The sequence below is a fragment of the Typopeltis vanoorti genome, chromosome 8 (genome assembly GCF_054136105.1).
Source record: "Typopeltis vanoorti isolate ZY-2024b chromosome 8, IOZ_Tvanoo_1.0, whole genome shotgun sequence".
NCBI classification, from domain to species: Eukaryota; Metazoa; Arthropoda; class Arachnida; order Uropygi; family Thelyphonidae; genus Typopeltis; species Typopeltis vanoorti.
Genome location: NC_143556.1, coordinates 113,811,442 through 113,833,566, shown reverse-complemented (window position 1 = coordinate 113,833,566; position 22,125 = coordinate 113,811,442). Strand labels below are relative to the sequence as shown.

The window sequence follows — 22,125 nt, the reverse complement described above, 5'->3', positions numbered from 1 at the left end:
TAATAAAGAAAAATCTTGCTCTCATCCGTTTCTTAACTGAATTCATTTTCAACTTGTATGCATTCCTCATGTCCTCTCTCTCTCTCTCTCTCTTTCTTTCTTTCTTGCACTTTCGTCTTATTTCAGAAGCACTTGGTCTCTTCTCAAGAGATGAACAGAGATTAACATCAGGCGTGTTCAGTTTTCATATTTGGACTTCTCCTTAAGAGAATTAATCCTCCACTATAATAAATCCTGGAACGCCGTTTTATTTCTCAAAGGAAGTAACCGAAATTTTTAAACTTTTGGAAATCAGTTGGCAGCCAGTCTACACACACACACACTAGCCGTTACCAATAGGTTGAGAATACACTAGCCTTATCAATTATATTAAAAGCATTTGAGAGAGAGAGAGAGAGAGAGAGAGAGAGAGAGAGAATGTGGCAGAGCTACTGAAATACCATGATCCTCAATGCTAACAGGGAGATTATTGTCTCAATTAGCATAATTCTAAGATTTTTTGTTGGCTTTGTTGTTTGATTCTCTTGTTAAAAACCCATTTTCGTGAATAAATTCCTACTTGCATGGTTAAAGGTTGACTAATTTGGGAATAGGCTGAAAGCCTAGAAAAAAGTCTTCTGGTTCGTGACAAGAACTGAATCTAAGGCACTCTTTCTTCTGATGGTCTAGAATTTTATGGAATCAGAAACATTGCCACAAACACTCAATATTTTACAAAAAATAGGGTGAAAGCCTCTAGTGTTTTTTTTTTTTTTTTTTTTGAGGTGGGATGGGGGGTTGTCGGATGTTTCTGTCTTGAAACGTATTGTTAGTACTTAAAAAAATATAACATAAAATAAAAACTAAAGCCGATTTTGTACTAAACATATGCATTGTTACAATGAGAATTTTGTATTAGGATAAAAAGCTAGTATTCATTCAGAACCCATTGCACCTTGTGTGTTAGGTGCAATGGCCTGCCCCACAGCTAAGTAAACTAGCATCATTCACATCTAATTAAAACTCTGATAGCGCAGTTAATCCTATATGCATAGTTCATTATTACATGTGCTCCTCTGGTTTTTTTTATTTTTTTTTTGCGGGATTAAAAACCTGCGTTTCTGGAAGGAAAATTCTAGCTCCATATGAGACCGGAAAATTCATCTTCAACTGAAAATCGCTGATAAACGATTGTCGCGTCCTATGTGGGATTCGAACCTGGGTCTTTTCAACCCAACGTCATCGTCTAAACCGATTAAGCTATGGCAGCTCCCATCGATGTCATTCAGATCTCAATTACAAAACACCTTTCATTCTTTCTTAAATCATTCTAATATTATATTTTATTATTATCAAAATTAAGTATATTATGTTTGCATATTTTGAAGATATTATAATTGAGGAGGAAATTTCTACCTCAAGAGTAATAATGCTACTCCTCGGTGCTGTAATAATGTAGACACACTCTAAACCACCAGGATAGGGTTGTGGATACAAAGGAGAAGTCAGGACTTGAGCTGTTGACTTGGCAAACAGTTGCCCACCGCATTTCATCCTCTCTAGAAATGAATTTAACACATAAGAATTATATTGTAAGTTTTGATATTAGCCAGCATACATTGAAAATCGCGTGTTATGCTTCAGAAAGATGATTTATAGCTAAATATATATTGCAAAAAATGAAAGTAGTGTAATTGTTTTTGTTATATAATTTTTAGAATGCTACTTCTACATAAACTTTTTTTTAAATTATGAAATGCTCGTATACTATCTAATTACACAATATGTCCACTTTAGAAGAGTCCTATTTTTATCCTATTCTACAAAAGGTATCCAGAAGCACCTGTCCGATGAATCGGACACGAGCACATAGAGCTATAATATTTCCCAACTTACCCCGCACAGTACAATAAACAAAGCGAACGATGATTCTGCTACTGCGTAAATTACACATTGCAACAAGGGTGCGGAATGGTTCCTCCTATGAAGTTTTCGGAGATGCTTAGAATTAAATCATACAGAGAGAATGCAGTTCATGTTTGGATGTGCTATTCAAGAGAAATGGTATATCCAATAAATACGATGTTTAATTTAGGAAATTAATATCCTTGAAGACAGATTCACTTCGTATTGTCTAATTTTCCTTCCTTGCTGGAATGACCTTTGAAATAATTTTCTGTATCACTAAGACCTGCGCCTTCGTAGCACTGTGGAAATGGTTTGCTTCTTTAGTAATAAACCGTCAGAAGAAAGATTGTTATTAGTTCGATTCCAGTTGCTTTATGAAAGAAACTTCCTCTGAGCAGTTTTTTTTCCTCTCGGAAACTTTTTTAACGAACAGTTCAAGAAAATCGACGATAACTCAAATCATTTCAAATAATCATGCATATGTTAGGAACATGTACCATGAAATGGAGGCAACCGTCTGTAGTACTCTCCAGGATAGGGGTGATGCCAGTGATAGCTTCCCCAAGGCTATCCGTGATTTCATACCTATGAAATCATTGATAGGATAGCCTGATATCCTTTGGCCAGATATCAGAGATGGTCAATGGTATAAAAGTGGAGTTTGGTTGCCCACTGGTCTTCGCAAAGATGGCGTCTAGTTCTATAGCTATGGCATCAGGCAAGGGATTCCAAGGGAAAAAAAAGAAACCCATTGTATTGTTCAGACAACACTTTTGCTTCAGACAGCTGTATAAAACAAACTACTTGATAGAATGATTTGCAATTTCACATGGATGCTTATGGCAGATGTACCAACTTAGAAAAAAAAATCTTGCCGATAGTTTTGCCATCTATGGTCGAGGCCGAGAACTTTGCAGCCCACCCTCGTACTATTGCTCTCCCCCAAGTTACCATTATCGCCAAAAAAACGAATTTCATGATTCAAATTATTTAATTTTCTTCTTACATCATTGATATACCGATTTAAACAGCAATGGTCCAAGACCAGAGGCATACTACTGGTCATCCTATTGCAATATCCACTATGAGGTATCCTTATATATATATATATTTTTTTTTTTTTTAATTTAACTTACACACGAGAGGTACAAGATCCTATAGCACATCAGTGCAGTGCACGAGGTGCATATAAGGGTTGAGAAAGAAGAAATCCATTGACATTCTTCTTAAAGAGTAGTAAGTTGAAATTTTTGGGAAGCTCGTCAACATGAAATAAATGAAGAATATGAGAAGCAGGTACGATGAGTTTTGCAGTTCTGCTGTAAATGGAAGTTGGAAAGCAGCAGCTCTTGTTTTACCAGGCCTAACAGCAAGTGGAGGAATGATGTTTGCCAATTTTCTGGAGCAGTAACATTGGAAGTACCTGTTGAAGAGATACAGAGTTGAAACACTGCATCTGTGACATCGGGGATGAATTGAGCCTGTTAGGGATCATCTATGAGCCAAATTGTCTCCTCTGGACAGCATCAAGAATTTTTGAGGAGATTTTAGGTGCACCACTCCAAATGTGTGTACAATATTCTAAGGATGGACCGATTTGGCATTTATATAGGGTGGGTATAAAATAATTTCTTGAGTGGAAAAGAATGCCTAGTTTTTTAGAAGCTGTGGATGCTATTGATGTAATATGCTTGTGCAGAGAGAGAGAGAGAGAGAGATTGGAGGTAAATATCAATCCAAGGAGAGATAGTTCATCCTATCTGGCGATGTGTATTACTAAGAATGAGAGAGGGTGAACTGAAATCCCCTTTTGCGAGAGTAAAGGCTCTAGGTTGTGACTAGGATATCCTTGCCCCAGTGTGGACATGGTATGAAGATCAGTTTAAGACAATGGTTGCAGATGATCTTGATGTAAGGGATGTCTGAGAATTACATGGTTTTTCAAAGGAGTGGGATGAATGGAGAGTGCTATCATCGGTTAAGCAATGTATAGGATTTGTAGTGATTCAGAAGAGGTAATTTATATATAAGAAAAAGAAGGTGAGAGGTGAGAGAGAGAAAGAGAGAGAAAGAGAGAGAAAGAGAGAGAGAGAGAGAGAGAGAGAGAGAGAGAGAGAGAGAGAGAGAATGGAGCCCTGAGGCGCTGGTGCATTGGTGGCAAAGCTCGAAGAGAGGGTGCTGTCCACCATGACACGAAACAACGACCAGAAAGAAAGCTGGCTATTCAGTTACAGAGAGCGGCAGATAGACGAACGGAAGGAAGACGATTTGCAAAGCAGGCCTTGATGTCAAACAATATCGAAAGCCTTGGAAATGTCAAGGGCGACAGCACACGTTTCTCGAACCTTTCCATGGCACGTGTCCAGTGGTAAGTAATGTAGACTAAGATATCAACAGTGGATCTGGATTGGGGAATCCATACTGATGGTCGCTGATTAACTGGTGAACTTCAAGGTAGTGAAAAAGTTTACCATTGATAGCGTTATTTATTATTTTTGAGAGGATTGAGGCGATGGCAATTGTTGGGTAGTAGGATTTTGTATCCATTTTTGGAATGGGATGGATATATGTTAGTTTACATGAGATTGGATAGGTGCCAGCTGAGAATGGAAGATTGAAGACACAATAGAGGACAGATGTAAGCTCTGGAGCACAACATTTAAGTGCAGTAGGAGAGATGCCATCGGGACCAGACGATTTTGTATTGTTCAGATTGTCTAATATTCTTTTTATGTCTTTCTGCGAAAGGTCATAGGAGGCATACAGTGCTCGGTTGCTGGTATGGAAGGAGGTGATTTGCCTTCGTCGTCGATTCAAGAGTTAGAGAAAAATAGTGATTCTAGGAGGTCGGCTTTTTCTTTGGGTGCTATAACAGTGGTGCCATTTGGATGGGTGAGAGGTAGGAGAGCAGATGAGTAGAAGTTGCGTCCGATGGCTTTTGCCAGTGCCAGAAGGCACGGTTACCCTTTGGACAAGACACAAGTTTTTTTCTGCTGTTGGCCTTTATGAAGTTGAATTTATATTTGCTGATAGTTGATTTACATTTACTGCGTGCTTCCATATATGCTATGTATTAAGCTTCGGTTCTTCATGCAAAACACCTGCGGTAAGCTAGGTTTTTTCTTTGACTACTTTCATACATTTTCTGTTGAACCAGAGCTTGGAAAGTGAATGAGAATTTTGAATGGAATGAGGGATGAATGCCTTCATGTCGCTGCGGATGATTTCTGTGGCTCGCTCAGTGCACGTATCTGGGTCAGAAGAGCAGAAGAAATTGTTATGCCATGGGAAGGAAAAGGAATCGTTCATGAGATCATCCCACTTTGCATCTTTGTTGTCTCAGAGAGTACGATGATGGGTGAGGTTAGAGGACTGACATTCTGAGACTGGAAACTTGCACAAGATTGCGGTCGAGTTGCCGAGAGGAGAGCAGAGGTAACCTCTACAGACAGCACAGGCTACCACTGTAGAAGTAACCTCTACAATGGGTCTGGAACGCGAACTAGTTAATACCAGATCAGGGGTATTGGAAAAGTGGAAAGGATTATCTGGAATTCAGGTTGGTAACTGCACGATTTGCGTTAGATCATTGCTTATAGCGAAAACTTCCTCATCATGTCCAGCTTGATCGATAGTGTTGGAGAAGAGGAGCCAGTTGGAGTTGAGGATATTCAGATCAGCTAGGACGACGACTTTGCTGTTTGGATAGTTGAATTGTAGATGGTCGAGTTTCATGGAGAGGAAGGTGAAGAGGTCTGTGTTGTTTTCAGAGTTTGCAGACCGGTAAATGCACCAAATGAATGTTATTATGTGGGGAAATGAAACGTTTATCCAGAAGAGATCCAAAGCAGGGAATTCTATATTTTGGCATTCTCTGGCAGGCAAGGTTAGAACGTATAAAGACACAGCTGCAACCTTTGTGGCGAAATTAATCATGAAGAGTATAATTTGGGCAATGAATGTGAACTGTGGTTGATGTAGCTGCAACTTGGGTTTCTATTAAGAAAAATATAAATTTTTCTATTAAGAAAAATCATACTTTCTAGAAGAAGGTATGATTTGGATGTCTGTAAGTGGAAATGAACGCTGTTTATGTTGAAATTTATACTGAATGTTTGTATTTTATTTATGTATTTTTTGTTGTTGTTGTTGTTGTTAGTAGCCTGATAAGTTTCGAATATTGTGTTTGGTTTCACTTGTTTGGATGAACTAATTGTTGAGGAAGATTTACTTTGTTCGAGTGTTGCCGTCATTGTTTATTATTAGATGAAAGGAAAGATTGGGGTCACGTAGTAGGGAGGGAGATGGATTCATGAACATGACACCCATACAAAAAGAGCGACCAGTCTCATTACTGACCTTCTGTGGTCAGTAATGAGTCCAAAGGGGAGCCTTTAGACTCATTACTGACCGGTTCGGGTCTGTATGCTATCTGACGGCCGGTCTGCGTTATCACCATTTTAACTCCTGTACCCTCGAAATGGAGGAGGATCTGGTCTCTAAGTATGCCCTTGAAGAGTATCACCTACTCTGCATGGAGAAGAGGGGCGGTGGAGGCCGGAGTCTCTGCTTTGGAGGCCAAACATAGGATTTGCCGCTTCAGGCACCCAATAAGCAGGATAGTGGTGTTTCACCGAGCGATGAAGGTCATCTACCACCTAGTAGTTTAGTTGGCATTTCCTCCAACTAGAAGGATATCCTTTTTCAGAGGGAATGCTCGCTGCAAGGCCAGAGCCCCTTTCACGGAAACCTGCCACACCACGAGGAGGCGGAGTTGACTTGACAGGGAGTGGCTGTATATTGTATATCATATCAACCCATGAATTTTGGCTTAACTAACTTTTCCACTACCATAACAAACATTCCTGTGATTGTAACTAGTCTGTAATTTTCAACATCTGCTATGGATCCACCTTTATGTAATGACACTATCTAAACCTCCTTCCATTCTGCCGGAGTTGAGACTTAAATTAGATGGGATATCGGCAATTTAAATTAATATTCCGATATTCCATCTAATCACATGGCATAAATGACATTGAGATTTTGCAATATCAAAAGCACCACGAATTCATCCACTTCAAGGTTTACATCAATGCCTGTCATATCAGGCTCTGCACTGCTTGTAAAATAATCACTCAGTAATTGAACTGTTTCTTACTCTTATATTGTGCCAGCATAATTTCTCAAATATATCTTTCCATAATTCTTTTTACTCTCACTGCTCATAAAGTGACAGAACGATTTCACCCTTTTGTCTCTCAGCTAATTCATCCCATGATTTGCTTGCCTTCCGTACAACGTTGATAAGCTTTCTTGCCTGTATCTTGCACTGTTCATGAGCTTGCTGATCGCACTCCACCTTATATTCATTCAACAATGGTTTCTTTTGAAGCTCATAATTAATGCCGCTACTTATCCATTTCTCTCCCACATCTTTCATTTTCCTAACCTTAGGAATGCAGTCTGATACTTCTGTCGCATATCCTTGATTATTTCCCATGAACTTCTAGCATACTTCGCTTGCAGATTTGTCTCCTAAGTGGGACATTATCTCCAAATATGAAATTCCACATAAATAAATCCTTTGTTGATTCAGCATGTCTGAATACCTTCCAGAACAACAATGAATGAGTCTCTCACCCTCCCTGTCTATCTCCAGTTGGAGGCAAAAGGCCACCTTGAATATGGACAAATTCTCTGATATATCACCAAATCAGACATTCTCGAACCATAAATTCCCTACATCACGTATCTCTAAGAAATGTCTCTTAATAGTTATATAAATTCCATTTTTCTCCTCTACATATCCTTTACTCCTTCCAGTCTATATCCCAATTATTGAAGTCTCCATAATAATTACCCTGTTTCTTACTCGCAGAACTGATCTGCTGATACATATCATCTGTACTTATTCTTGTACTCCCAAGTATATAGCAGAAACCGACAACTTATCTTGCTGACTCTTATCTTGCACCAAATAGATTGAAATATACTGCCTCTCATAGTCATACCTTTGCCCTTCCGACAAACCTCTAACTTTTTAGTTGCAACTCTCGGCTATCATCAACAATAACAACAACATTCAATTTCTCATTTTGTTCTCTCCACATTCTTTTCTTGGAAGACACAGTAATCTCACACTGTATCCCTATCAACCAGTAACATTTAATACAGTGGCCAAATCAATCAAAACACTGATAAATCCTCGCTTTTTGTAGTGATCTCTCAGGAGAGATACATAGATGTGTTGTTATGTCTTGGATAAGATATAATGCCCTCTCCCAGATCTCCTTCGTCCTCACTACGACTCTTGACGAACTAAGAGAACAAAAATCACTACAGAAAGCTTTGTTTAAAATAACCAGTATGCAGTTAATATTAACTTAATTATATGAAAAATGTCCACAAAATGAAGAGAACTATGATCCTGAAAAAAAAAAAAAAAAAAAAGACATAGTGGACAAAAAATTGCTTTTTGGTTCTTTTGCAAATACTTTTACTTTCATTATTTTTTTAAATTAAAGATTCATAAAATAGTTGCTGGGACTAATCACACAATATGAATTATGAGAAGTAAAGGAAGTATAGATTGTATCATAATTTGTGTCCAATGCGTAAACTATCAAAGAGGTATGTACCTACCGGTTTTCCAACTAGCTCTGAACCCTTTTTTCTCCACTGATGCATCAGAGCGGAACTTTACGATCATCAGATTTGAAGCAGTAGTAAAGGCTCGTGATGTTAAATCTTGTGAACCTGACAAAGTCACCAAGGAAACGCTAGACTCTTCAGTTCGACCTCCGGTCAAGATTTGTAATGTATCGAAATTAGTTTCTGTGTCAAAATCTGAAATCTGAAATAAAAAGAAGAAAATTATTTATTGAAAACAGACTCTCCTTATTGATAATAACATCTGTACATTAATTTAAAATGCACTACCCTGTTACCTTATCATTAGCATAAAGTCGTGTACTACTATTACCTTTTTCTTCTATTTGAGGCACCCAATAAGCAGGATGGTGGTGTTTCACCGAGCGATGAAGGTCATCTACCACATCTGACATTAATATGCTTAAGATCATGCAAATGTTGTAAGCGTGTGCTAAACAAACAACACTTGGAAATAATTTCAGAAAACCGGAATGAAAGAATAACATGGAAAGTTTATAATTTATGTTCATTTTGATCATGGAGAACAGAAAAACTACTGCTTAAACTGTGATGATCATCTTTGCATTGCAGTTATATAAGTAAATTTTCGAATTTTTGATTTTTTTTAAGTATGATTATAGATTATCATTACGTTTATCTAATGAATCAAAAAAAAAAATACTAGCAGCTTTCTTTATGAATTTAAACATGGAAAAGAAAACGGACTTTTTCAAGATAAGAAAAATACCACAGATTACATTGGATGTATTTTCAAAAGGATGTCCTTTTCCATAAATACACAATGAGTTAATTCTTGTTGTTTCATGAAAAAATAATATATTAGTCACTTTTCTATGAGGATATGTGGAATTTTGAAATGTCAGATTTTGAAGGCAAACGGAAAGACAGATAACTAAGAAGAATAACATTAGCGACTGTTACTAACCTGTAATACGATGCCAGTTCCGACAGCTCCCTCTAATGTCCATTTACAGTTGGAATTCGAGTCGTATCTGTTTGGATAATTTGGTGACTGAAACGAATCTCCTGAGCTTCGAAGGTGAAAATGGCAAGATTCTGAAAATAAAAAAGTTAACGAACTTTTTAAAAAAATGCATTATACTATTAATTAAGGGTTGATATGTAAAAAAACTTAAGATGAATGCAATTGAAAAAAAAAAAAAACTGCATCGTGTCTAAGTGATGGATGCCAAGGAAAGAAGACTGAGTGTTTTTTTTTCAAGAGAAGTCTAATAAATTCGATATTGCTATTTTTTAATATTTATATAGCCCCTACTTGAAGGGAATGGCGATATAAAATGTCGTATATGTAATTAACAATTGTAATTAACAGTAACCTCATCCTGAAATTCTCATTCTAATATTTTTTTATACTTTGAGACACAAACTGTTTTCGGAAGTAAAAACGAAACATCGTAATGAATATGTAAAAATCTCACACTGCGAGTTGCCCTGCAAGACAAATTTTTTACCTTCTTTCTTTTTTTTTGTGATTGCAACCTCTGCAAGAAGGAATATCATGATATATTCTAGATGACACAGTTAGCTACCAAATTTCAAGTGCATCCATATTAAATATCATTTTCAAACCAAAGGTATCTAACAATACCTATTAAATCTATCGATTATAAAATATTTATTTCTGCTTTCATCAAAAACACTGTCAGTAATGGAAAGAGAAATATTTAATTACGGAGGCATTCCAGAAACCTTGGAGAGATAATGATTATCCTAGTTATTCTATAATAGCTAAGGATTAACAAGAAATTCTTTACTGAAAATCACGACAACATATGACTAAATCTTGCAAAGGATTGTAATCTCCTAAACCAATCTTCATTTGTGTCTGACCGCACCGAAATTCTTAGAACATAAAAACGTAAGAAATAACAACATTCCAAATTTAGCCAGTACCGATCGAATGATGCGATCTAGAGAAGTGTCGGCTAAGAAGGAGAAAAAGATTATGAAAAAGAATAACGCCAAACACAGAGTTTCTTTCTGTTTTCAAAGTGCTCTAGTTTCTTTCCTGAATTTTTTTTTATTGGAGTGAAAGTTCCAAATATGGCAGTTTATGTTTATTTGACTACTTCTCTCGTATAAAAATGGCGGACCAGTGTGTGTGTGTGTGTGTGTGTGTGTGTGTGTGTGTGTGTGTGTGTGTGTTCTGCTTGAGACAGAGTTACAGCAGGATAAATCTTGATCCTAATAATTCTTCTAACAACAGTAGTCAATTAATTGCTACACTATGAGGATTAAGAGTTACTGCAGGGATTGCTGATACTCGGAGAACTGCTTATGAAAATTAAGGAATAGAGCAAAACTGCTGCCTCAGAAACCGGCTTTCTATTATTATTAGTTACGTGAGTAACATTTGTTTTAAAATCAACTTTAATATTATTATTTATTTTAAATAGCTGTCTGATTTGCAAATATGCAAATTTATTTACACGAGTACTTGAATTTTAAAATAGTACTGACATGAACAGGGGAGGAAAGCAGAGTTTAAAATTTAACGTGGTCATATATAAACAGATGCTATTTGGTAAGAAAGTAGTAAAGATTAAAAAATTGAACGAAAAGACGTTTAAAGAGCTAATGAATATGAATATGAACATTTTGTTTGATAGTCAGATTTATTGTCAGGAATCATGTTAGAATGCTGCAATCTTAATTAAATGAAGCTTCTCTAACAGGATATATACATAAAAAAAACTGTTGATACTCTTATATAAATCTGGTCAGTTCAATATTGGATTATGGCTTGAAATTTTATTCGCTCAGGTTATTTAAAATATCAAGAAAATCGATCCATAATCTTCAACTTTGTTCCGGTGGAGATAGATCCATCCTTCCAGATTTTAGATAGGTATCTGACTGTTGTTTTAGCCATTCTCTGACGTCTTCTGAACAGAAATTCTTCGCATTAATTCTTCACTTTCCAGGTGTGATCACACAAGCAGTTAGACGATACATTAATTGGGTAAGTATTTTACTATAATATATACTATTTTAAGAGCATCATTGATCAGTCCATGGCATGTGTTTAACACTGCTTATTCAAGAATTACTTACTTGGACAGTCCATTTCATCGGACATATCTCCACAATCATCTTGGCCGTCACACCGCCACCTACTATTCACACAGTGACTGTTACTGCAAAAAAATGAACCTAAAAGAAAATAAATCAGCCTGTGATTAGAAATGATTCAAATGATCCATGAAGGAAAATAATGTTTGCATAATAATCTCCATTCAATATACTCTATATAAGCCTCTGTTATATAATTAATTTAGGATATAATTTATTTATATCTTTATATCCTCTGTTTTAATTATATTTTTTATAATAACAGTGTACGAGTTTAATGGCACTCTTCTCATCTTTCTGAAGTGAATTGCTTTGCAATACTTAATTCACTTTCTTGTTCGCACTTTCTTAAACAAGCCTTTTAAAACTAAAGCGATGCCAACTCATCTAAATAAATTCACTTCCTGTTTATTCGACCTAGGTATCAATTACTTCCATGGAATTTAATATATTGAAAAAGGAATGTATTCATCTAATTTCATCCAACATATGTACAGTTATCTGCATATAAGTGTAGTTCGCGAATTTGTACTATTTTCAGTTTAAAGGAAAGTCTGACCGCTTTGTATAACTAGATAGTGCCGACGCTGTTCATATAATACTTGACTATATACAATATAAGGATGCTTGAAGTTTCTAAAAAATTTCATACTGCTTATTCTTTTTTATCATCAATGCTTTGCTTTCGCCATTAATTGAAGATAAAAGTGTGTGTGTGTGTGTGTGTGTGTGTGTGTGTGTGTGTGTGTGTGTGTGTGTGTGTGTGTGTGTGTGTGTGTGTGTGTGTGTGTGTGTGTGTGTGTGTGTGTGTGTGTGTGTGTACTTACCATTCGGACATGCTTCCATTTGGCACATAAAAGGGAGTAGAGATTCACATGTAGTTAATCTCCAATTCTGATTTTGTTTATCTGCTGACGCAGTCACACACTTCCCATTTTTAGGCTGTGGCTCGTCCGTCGACCAGAAGCTCATATACATGGATGTGTAAGTTCCTCTTGCTGATTCTAGAGTATTTGTGGCAAGGTCATCCACTGATTTAAGACCTAAGACATATGAAAGATAATTGCGATTCAGTATGAGAAAAAATAAGAATTCCTTATTCATATAAAAATAGCTAGGCTTTATATGTATGGGGTTCATTAACAAAAAAAAAAAAGTTCCTTAAAAGAATATAAACTTCATATTTTGTTGTATTTTTATGTTTTAAATGCATCTTTTATGTAACTTCGGAGTTTTTAAAGGAAATGTTTTCACATATTTCAAAATGAATTCTAATCGTAAACATTGAATCAAATCAAATAGATGGAAATATGAATTAACGTAAGCATATAATAAATGATCACACACACACACACACACACACACACACACACACACACACACACACACACACACACACACACACACACACACACACACACACACACACACACACACACACACACACACACACACACGCACACGCACACACACGCGAGAGAGAGAGAGAGAGAGAGATGCTATCGAAAGCATCCTACCTATCCAGTACGTTTTATCTCTCACATCTCTGAACCTGGATAAGGCGAGATTACGAGTGAAGTTATTCTGCCAGTAATCATCAATGAGTACCAGTTCACTGCCGTACCTATAAAATAAAAAACAATCCTCAGTAAAATTTAATAACTTCACAAGAAGGGCATAATGTAATTTATTGAAAATAAATTACCTTGTTGCAATTAGAATGAACTTCTTGTCTCTGATTATTATCATCTAGTATGTAATCTTATTTTGCATTATAAGCAAATTGTTAACTGTAGCTGAATATTTTTTTAAATAATGTTTTCCGATATTAATGTAAACTGAAGTTTCTGGGAAATAGAAATAAAAATTCCACAGGCTGAATTCCAGACACTCTTTAAGAATACTCATTTGATCTCTTAAATAATTGAGTGGTGCGAAGAATGAATCTGCCTCTGCCTGCCAAATGCTTCAATTTTCAAAACGTTCCTTGATTTATTCAGCGAAGCGCGCTTGTGATTGATTAATCTGTCTTTTGACTTAAAAAGAGCAAGAGAAATTGTCCCTGAATGGCATCATCCCTGTTCAGCGTTTCAAATTAAGAGCAGCATAATCTAAACAAACGTGAGTTAACTGTTCAGTTCAGTCCACTGGTAAACATCATGAACTATTATTAACCCTCCGGAGGTCGCAGCTGATCTGACAGATACATGCAAATTGTTTATATAAATATTCTTACACATATCCAGTGTATAGCTTGGAAGTCATGAGTAGCTGTGCATTCATATATTACGAGCGATATTCCACACTGTTTATGCAGTCAGTTTTGGTTTAACACGTGTTATGTAAAGATTTGTGATATTTCATAGTAAACTGTATCTGAGAGATCCCGACCTCCGATGTCAGTATAATATTGGTTTAGTTTTTTTGTTTTTCTTTGTTCAATAATTTCTAGATTGTAACTGAAAATAAATAAATAAACCATCATGTATTATATTTACAGTGTTTTTCCCCCCTAAGTTTTATCGCATTTTAGCACATAACAATAATGAATGTATCTCTCAGATACACACGAAGCTGCAATTTTTTCGACCCCGACCTCCGCAATGTTAAAACAACTACCAGCCATTGCTGTTTGCTTCAAATGGATGCTATTATGCTGTATATCAAATATGAGTTACTTTTTAAGCAGAAAAGGAATTTTTATATAGCTATTTTAAATAATATGAAGGGCGTTTTGTTTCGAAAAATAAGGTCCATACATGGAAAACCTTTTTTCTTTTTTCTTTTTTTTCTCAGGGTAGTTGAATAGACGAAAGGAGCGTTTGCATCGTCTGTTTCCATATACGGCTATAAATGGCACACACAGGTTCAATCACACTATCACTTGCAAAGATCGGAAGATGGCTGTAAACATGATCATACATGGGGAAGATACATAAATTCTAATACGTGCTTCATTAGAATTAGAATTGAACACGTTTGCAGTACGGAGTTCCACCTTCTATATATGCTGAGAGTACCACAAGGGCATAAATTCGTTGCTAATTGCTAGACTTATTTTTCATTTTTACTTTATTTAATTAGTCAATTTTTTGTGAGGAGCTGGAAGCTGTTTATGCTCTAAAATATGGTGAGAGATCCTCAAGTTGCTTTACTACATCTTGGGAGTTGCTCGTGTTCTATCGCTTACATTGTGAGAGCTGATTACTGAATTCATTGGATGGTTTGACATATAGAAGAAACTGTTAAAATATTTTATGAAAAAAAAAAGTATTTTAAAAGCAATAATAGCTGATTTCTGAGCAGGATATTAAAAGATATAATCGTAAAATTGATATAGCGTTAGAATTATATTCGAAAGACATGAAACTCGTATACTTGCTTCAATGATGGTTTGTCGATGGAGTATTTAATTAATTATTTATTAAAAAAATTAGGATTATGGGAAATATTAAGGGTACTGTAAACGTTTAAAATATCTTAGCAATATTGTATGCACAGACTTCTCATTCAATAAAACAGTTAAAAATTCCTTTGTGTAAGGAGTATTATGTTCTCGAGTATATTTTGAGAGGAGAAAAGAGTAGGAAAAGTCATTTCACAATATCACATTGAATTTATAACTGAGAGAGGGGGGGGGGAATAGGGGGAGGGGAAGGGTCCACCATCTCTCTCTTTCTCTCTCAGTTATAAATTCAATGTGATATTGTGAAATGACGTTTCCTGCTCTTTTCTCCTCTCAAAATATACTCGAAAACATAATACTCCTTACGCAAAGGAATTTTTCTCGAATAATGGTTAAAACCCAATAAGAAAGTATTGATGTAACACGCAAAAGGAGAAAATATAATAATAAACTTACTAATTTGCTAACCAAATGTAAAAATTTGCTAATAAATTTACATTTGTAAGTTTATTTCTGAGAGCGAATATCTACCATTTTGCTGAACTTCAATTTCGTCAAGTAGTTAACAAAATCGCAATAAAAATACTTTTTGTATATAGTAATCCATATTCCTTTGGCTTTTAATTTAATATTTTAATACAAACAATCACACCGAATGCTTATAATCATGAACTGTACCAACTTCTACTAAAATAATGAAGTAAAAAATAAAAATAATAAAGGCGCAAAGTTATTTACAAAAGAAATGAAACTTATAGATAAAATGCTTTGTCACTCTGTGTTAACATAAAATGAAAAATTATGCAACCAAAGAGTTCAGAAAATTTCTTGTGATTGTCTTGTTGGTCAATAGGATCGGAAATGCAATGCAATTTTTCGAATATACTTTGAAAATTTTTTTTTATAAATAATCATGTATATGGAAGACATTTCCAAATCACATTAAACGTTGATTATCTTACTCCCAACATTATCAAATATTAATGCAGGGATGTTATTAGAAGATAGATACACGTTTTCACTAAAAGATGCTCATTTTAACAGTTGTATGGAAAATGAAAACATATTCATATAACTTTACTAAGTTTCTTGAAAGTGGAAAAGGATCAATGTGAACCAAAGTTTCTTTCAATACAGTTGCTAAATTAAAAAAATAATTTAAAAAAACGATAACATTCTAATTGAAAATAAATAAATAAATTACGTCATGCATTCCAGAGATGAGAAGATGCCACAGACGAAAATATTTAAATTAGAAAAGAACACAGGCGCTCAGTATTTTAAAATGCGTTATATTCTGTTCTCTTATGTTCAATATTTTTTGTTTAATTTTTGAAGTTCTAAATGATAATATTAGATTCAATGGCCTGAATCAGACAAGCGACCACGGCAGAATGAGCTAAGGGGTCGAGGAAAGGTGGGATGGACTTTACTCGTAAATCCTTTGCTTAATGATTTTTGGGGAATAAAGGGCTAATTGCAGTAATTATTATTTGGTTGGAGCATGTGTCTGGATCTCGGTAATTCCATTTGGCACTATTATATCACATAAGCAGGGTCCGACAAATACACTCGCCCACTCACCGGTGGCGAATACATTTTACCAACTGGCAAATAGCTGCAAACCAAACAAAATAGAATATTTTTATTTAAAAAATTCTAAACAATTTTTTTAACTGTAAAAAAACATAATATAAAAATAATATAAAAGGCCATTCAAATAACAAAAATCAATATAACAAATCATATTTTTTTGTAAATAATAATAATAAGAAGAAGAACTGTTTTATTCTTTATTGACTAATCTTTCTCGGAATGATTCTCACAAAAAAGAAATGTTCTTCAAACAACGATACAGCTCCTCTAATCATTTTATATAATCTTATTGGGGCATACGTTAAAAAATCGCGGGAGAGGGGGGGGTCTTGCGACAGTACTTTTTTCGAGTAGAATTTTGTATAATTTGTTGACCCTTAGTCATAAGGCTGAGAGCGACTGGATGAAGGGCACTCTACAAAAGGAAACATGGATAAGGCTATGATCTGAATTACCAAGAGAAAAACTAACATCGACAGTGCATTCTTTAGCATAACTGGTTAAGAAGAGATAAAGTGTATTGAAAGAGTGGTGTGGGTTTTGGGGCATTCTGGTGGAATTTGAAAGACTGTTCAGGACAGCGAATATCAAAGCATCTCTGACTGATCAGTGGAATTGGAAAAGGGAAGCCATTCCAGTGAGAGGTGAAGACCCCACCAAGGTCGACTTCACTCTTTGGGTATTTGAACTGTAAATATTCAATCTTCTTAGACATATAGCATTAAAAGTCAGAATGGTTATTATAATTTGGAGAATGCAAGACACAGCAGTTGTTAACTTAATGGGGAAAAAATTTCGCCCACAACAGATCATAAAGAGCGGATTCAAGGTTTTTCATTCCCTGGCAGAGGGTATTAGGTTTCCCAAATACTCAGATTCACTGAAATGAAGAGTAGACAAAGTTTTGTTAAGAATAGTTGATTAGCTTTAAATGTCTGTACATGCGATGCACATTATTTAAATATGTGTTGAGCCACGAATATTGGCTAGATAAAGTGAATGTGAGTTTTATTCTTTTTTTACTTTTTTTGTTTGGATTTTGTTGTTTTGTGAGTTAGAATTGTTTTTTTTTTGTTATTTTTTTACCATTTTTGAGGGTGATTTTTTTATGCGCCATATTAATGCAGAATAACGCTGTAATCACTGCGAGCATCATATATACAGACATTTGTGAACATGGACCTGATAAAATAACACGCAAAATAAAAAACAAGCAGATATCAATATATATTTATAGAACGCTCCTCGTAAATATACCTCTTGTGGAAACTACCAGTAACTGTGATTAAGCTGAACAACAAAATAATAATATTATAAACAACATGCCATATTTGCAAACGTAAGTTTATGTGGTTTAGCAGTTCCGTGGGAAGTTTTCGGCAATAAGACCACATTATGATGTAAATAAAAAGTTAATAAAAATAAGCAATTAAAATACAAGTTTCGTAATAAAGTCATATATTGATATATGAAATAAGAACTACCGTCATATGTTGATCATAACTATTTTAAGAAAATTTAAAGAAGCCTCGCAATTGCTTAGAATTTCTACACAATCAATAAAAATCGAGGCTTAATTTTGCATCAAGTATGGTCTGCTTTCATTGATAAATATATGCGAGTACAACGTAAAAGTGGCTTTTTTTATCTTTTCAAAAAATCTCAAGATTCCTACATTCACCACATCACCCATGAAAAAACCAGCCGTTTATGAGATTCATGGCTCTTGTGGCATTTGTTATGTAGGATAGGTTTGAAGGTCGGGAAAGATCATGTCTAAACACGTAAAAGAGTCGAAAAAAGAAGAAAGCATAAATCAGGCCTGTCATTCCACACAATTACTACAGACCATCAAGTACTTTGGCAACAAGAAAAATTGTCATATATTGATCGTAACTGTTTTACAAAAAAATTTAAAGAAGCCTCGCGATTGCTTAGGATCTCTACACAATGCAATAAAAATCAAGGCTTACTTTTACATCGAGTATGATCTGCTTTCATCAAAAATGTAACTGCCACGAACCTAGGATGTAACACGCTTGATGACACAGAACTCGATAGCAACAACTAGCAAGTTCCAACACGCATACAGTAACGAATTTACCGTTTATATTCTGGTTTATCAATTATATGTAACAGTGGTGAAGTTGTCAAAACATCTAATATGTGTAATTAAGTCTTACGACTTACGAAATTTGATGGGTTTGAATTGCTTATTTTTATTAAACTCTTTATTTACGTCATAATGTAGTCTCAATACCGAAAACTTCCATCAGAACATGTCATATTGTAAAAAAAGTAAGCAAAGTATCGAAAGAAGCAAAGAGAAACATTGCTATTTAGAAACACCTACTTTATTAACATACTCTTGACGAATTATTAATGTGCTTTGAGATACGGTTCGCCTTTCAATGGGGGGAATTTACATTCTCAGCGATTAAAAAAAAATAGTAATGTGCACAAGCAGTACTTTTAAACTGCATCCAGTCTTTTGTTTCTGTGGGGCTCACTTTTCTTACATATAAGATATTATTTATTTTTAAAAGTAGATAAAACAGGATAAAACAGCATTTTCTTCTCTCTCTCTCTCTCTCTCTCTCTTCTTCTTCTTCTTCTTCAAAACTCTGTTCCTTATTTTGTTACACAACTGTGTTCCAAACTTGGTTAAAAAAATAAGACTGAAAGATGCTGAAGAAGTGTCTGCGGAAAGAATAAATCCCCTAAAATTCAGCTCCTCTATTCATTTTAGTTCCACCAGGCTGAATTTTTGAAGAAAATTTTAATAAAGTAAGAAACAACTATGGTCCAAGCATTCGGAAGAAAATGAGTTCAAATCGGTCGAAAGGAAGATTCTTCGGAATTTTTTTTTTTTTAAATGGTGCTTCATTTTGGATATTTTTTCTAGTTTCAAAGTGCGCTGTGTTTACTTTTTATTTTTAATGCATTTTACTGACTAGAGGAACTTTTTCTAAGCCTATCTTCAACCGGTTCGCGCGTTAGTCGATCTCTGGCACAGGCAAGCGGATTTTTCCTCCCGGAAACTCGGGTTTTTCGTCCCGTAAACTCAAGAAAATCGACCGTAGTACCCATATTATTTCAGACAGTGACATATCTTGTTAGGGTTAGGTACCAAGAGATGGCAGCACTTGTTTGCCAGCCTCTTCATCGGCGGCTGCTATAATTAGTGATAGACATGGGCCAGCTATCTCTGATTGGCTACCGGTGGAGATTGAACTGCCCACTCAGTCTCCAAAAGCTAGATAGGGTATAAAGGCCTCGCCTACTCCCTATTAGGGAATAAAAGGCGTTAGTTGATTTTCTTTTTTTTAATTATTGAAATTTGTAAGACTGCCTTCTTTTGCATATCAATCTGTCATTTTATTTAACATCAGTAACTTCAGAAATATGCTGCTAAATGTAGAATTTTGTCTTTAATTAAGAATAAATATTTAATAAATAATAAATAATACATAAATAATTTCTTATAAATTATAAGAAATAATTTCTTATAATTTATACATTAGCAGGTTCTCCCTTGAACTTATCAACAATTGGCCATTTTAGTTATTTTTCGTAAGCATGCGTTAGCAGCTATTAAGATTCGTTTAGTCGTTCATCAATCCATTTGTCGAACAAAACAACTCTTCTCTATCTGGACCCTGAAATTTGGTATATTGAATGTGTACTGATTTATACGGTTGTTTCAGGTTTCGTTTAAAATAAAAATTTCAATTGAAATAGCTTTAGTTTTTAAACAGAATCCATGGTTCCAAATGATGCAAAATTATATATCACGAATGACAATAAATAAACTGGATTATATAGCATTATTTTATAGTAGTATAATGGAATTCTATTGAATTATTAAAACATAGGTTAATTATTGTTTATTTCATAAAACGTTTTGTCCTTAAAACTTTTTTGTAAAGTTTGAGAGTGATTGACGACTAACATACAAATCTTGCGACAATAGTCTTGTTTTAGTGAGTGTATGTTATTACTTAAGAGACAACTGAACTCCAGAGTCGATAATTAAGATTTATACACTGATTGACAGTTCACTTAAGAAATACATTTATATTTCAATTTTAGGTTTATTTTTAGGATTGGTCAGGTTTCTTCTTGACCAATTTGAAGCAGTGAAAGCATTAATCAAAAGCACTAAGTCTTTAAGTAGGACGAAAACAAGACAACTCCTGCTGAAGATTTTTTAAGCTCGCCTATTGTACTGGTGTTCGGTATGTTTACAACCTTTCGTGGATTGAAATAAAAAGAGGTTCTTGCTTTTGAAACATTTCGTTTTCGGAGGGAAACATTTCTGTATAAGAATGATGAAAAACTGTATCCAGTGGCGCACTCAGGATTTAATCTTGAGGGGAGGGGGACGAGTTGAGTAGACGATTTGAGAATACACACAATGCATCGCATACGACCTATGACTGAGCATCTGCATCGATCGTCAATACATGATACCTGGGATCTCCTCTGGCCCGGCTCGGGCAAACAAAGTAGCGCTCTGTTCGCCTCGCATTCACAGCGGCTGCGATTCCCGAGAGCTATAGGGTATTCCCATCTTATGTGACAGCTAATTCATAAGTAGTATAGAAATAGAAGACACGACGCAACATAAATAAAAAAAATTAATTTCAATTAGGAAAAGATTTTTGGAAATTTTTCTGTTTTTTTCCCCCTTTTTTCTTTGGGGGTGTCAGGACCTCTTGAATCCCTCTGGGGACACCACTGACTGTATCCCTTCATTTAATCATTGCCAAGCTGAATGGTGCTTTGTTCATTGCTACTGCACTGTTTATCTATTTAGCTGATGTCCAAAGAGATAATTTCTGGTGATCAGTAGATAGCAATGCCATAAAATTTGCAAACGTCATAGCCTGTTAGAAATCCGTTGGCAGAATTAGTAGGAGTTAACGTGTGCAAAGTCTGCCATAGGCCTATTATTGGTGTATCAGAAAATAGGTTGTTCAAAGTCTATGGAACATCGGTGTTTGATTTCTCTCAACTGCCTGTGGAGAATGAAACCCCTTTTTTTGTTTCATTTGGACCATTTCTATATTCATTATTATTACTATTATTATCCCCATGCTGGAAAATTTTGCTTTTATATCGATTGCAGTAATTGCAGCTGATTTCTCCATTTACTCTTACTTATCTATCTATTGAACTTCACTTACCTAGAAAACATCTTTGGCTACTTACATTTCGGTATGCATCAATAAAGAATATTATCTGTATTAGCCACTTAAACAAAGTCATCAACTTTTAACATTGGCATTTATTTTTATTACTTAGTTTTTAAATACGCTCAGGGAATCCTTTAAACAAATATCGTAGCTTTTCTTTAAAAAGAGCGCTGGATATTTTAGTCTTTTATGTTCAGCATTTTATGCTGCAAAAAAGTATTTGTCTAGGATAATAATTTTATCTCTCTCTCTCTCTCTCTCTCTCTCTCT

At 35.1% G+C, this 22,125-nt stretch overlaps 1 protein-coding gene across 1 annotated transcript in view; it reads right to left on the bottom strand.

Moving 5' to 3' along the window:
• Nucleotides 1–22,125, bottom strand: part of LOC150104294 (uncharacterized) — a 636,238-nt gene that overhangs the window by 580,039 nt on the left and 34,074 nt on the right. Inside the window, exons 3-8 of the mRNA XM_090396452.1 lie at nt 13,173–13,279; nt 12,483–12,698; nt 11,638–11,736; nt 9,488–9,618; nt 8,533–8,743; nt 1,396–1,538 (exon numbers count right to left, since the gene is read on the bottom strand). Of these exons, the coding sequence (XP_090252578.1) occupies nt 1,396–1,538; nt 8,533–8,743; nt 9,488–9,618; nt 11,638–11,736; nt 12,483–12,698; nt 13,173–13,279 (907 nt within the window). The remainder of the gene's footprint in view (nt 1–1,395; nt 1,539–8,532; nt 8,744–9,487; nt 9,619–11,637; nt 11,737–12,482; nt 12,699–13,172; nt 13,280–22,125) is intronic.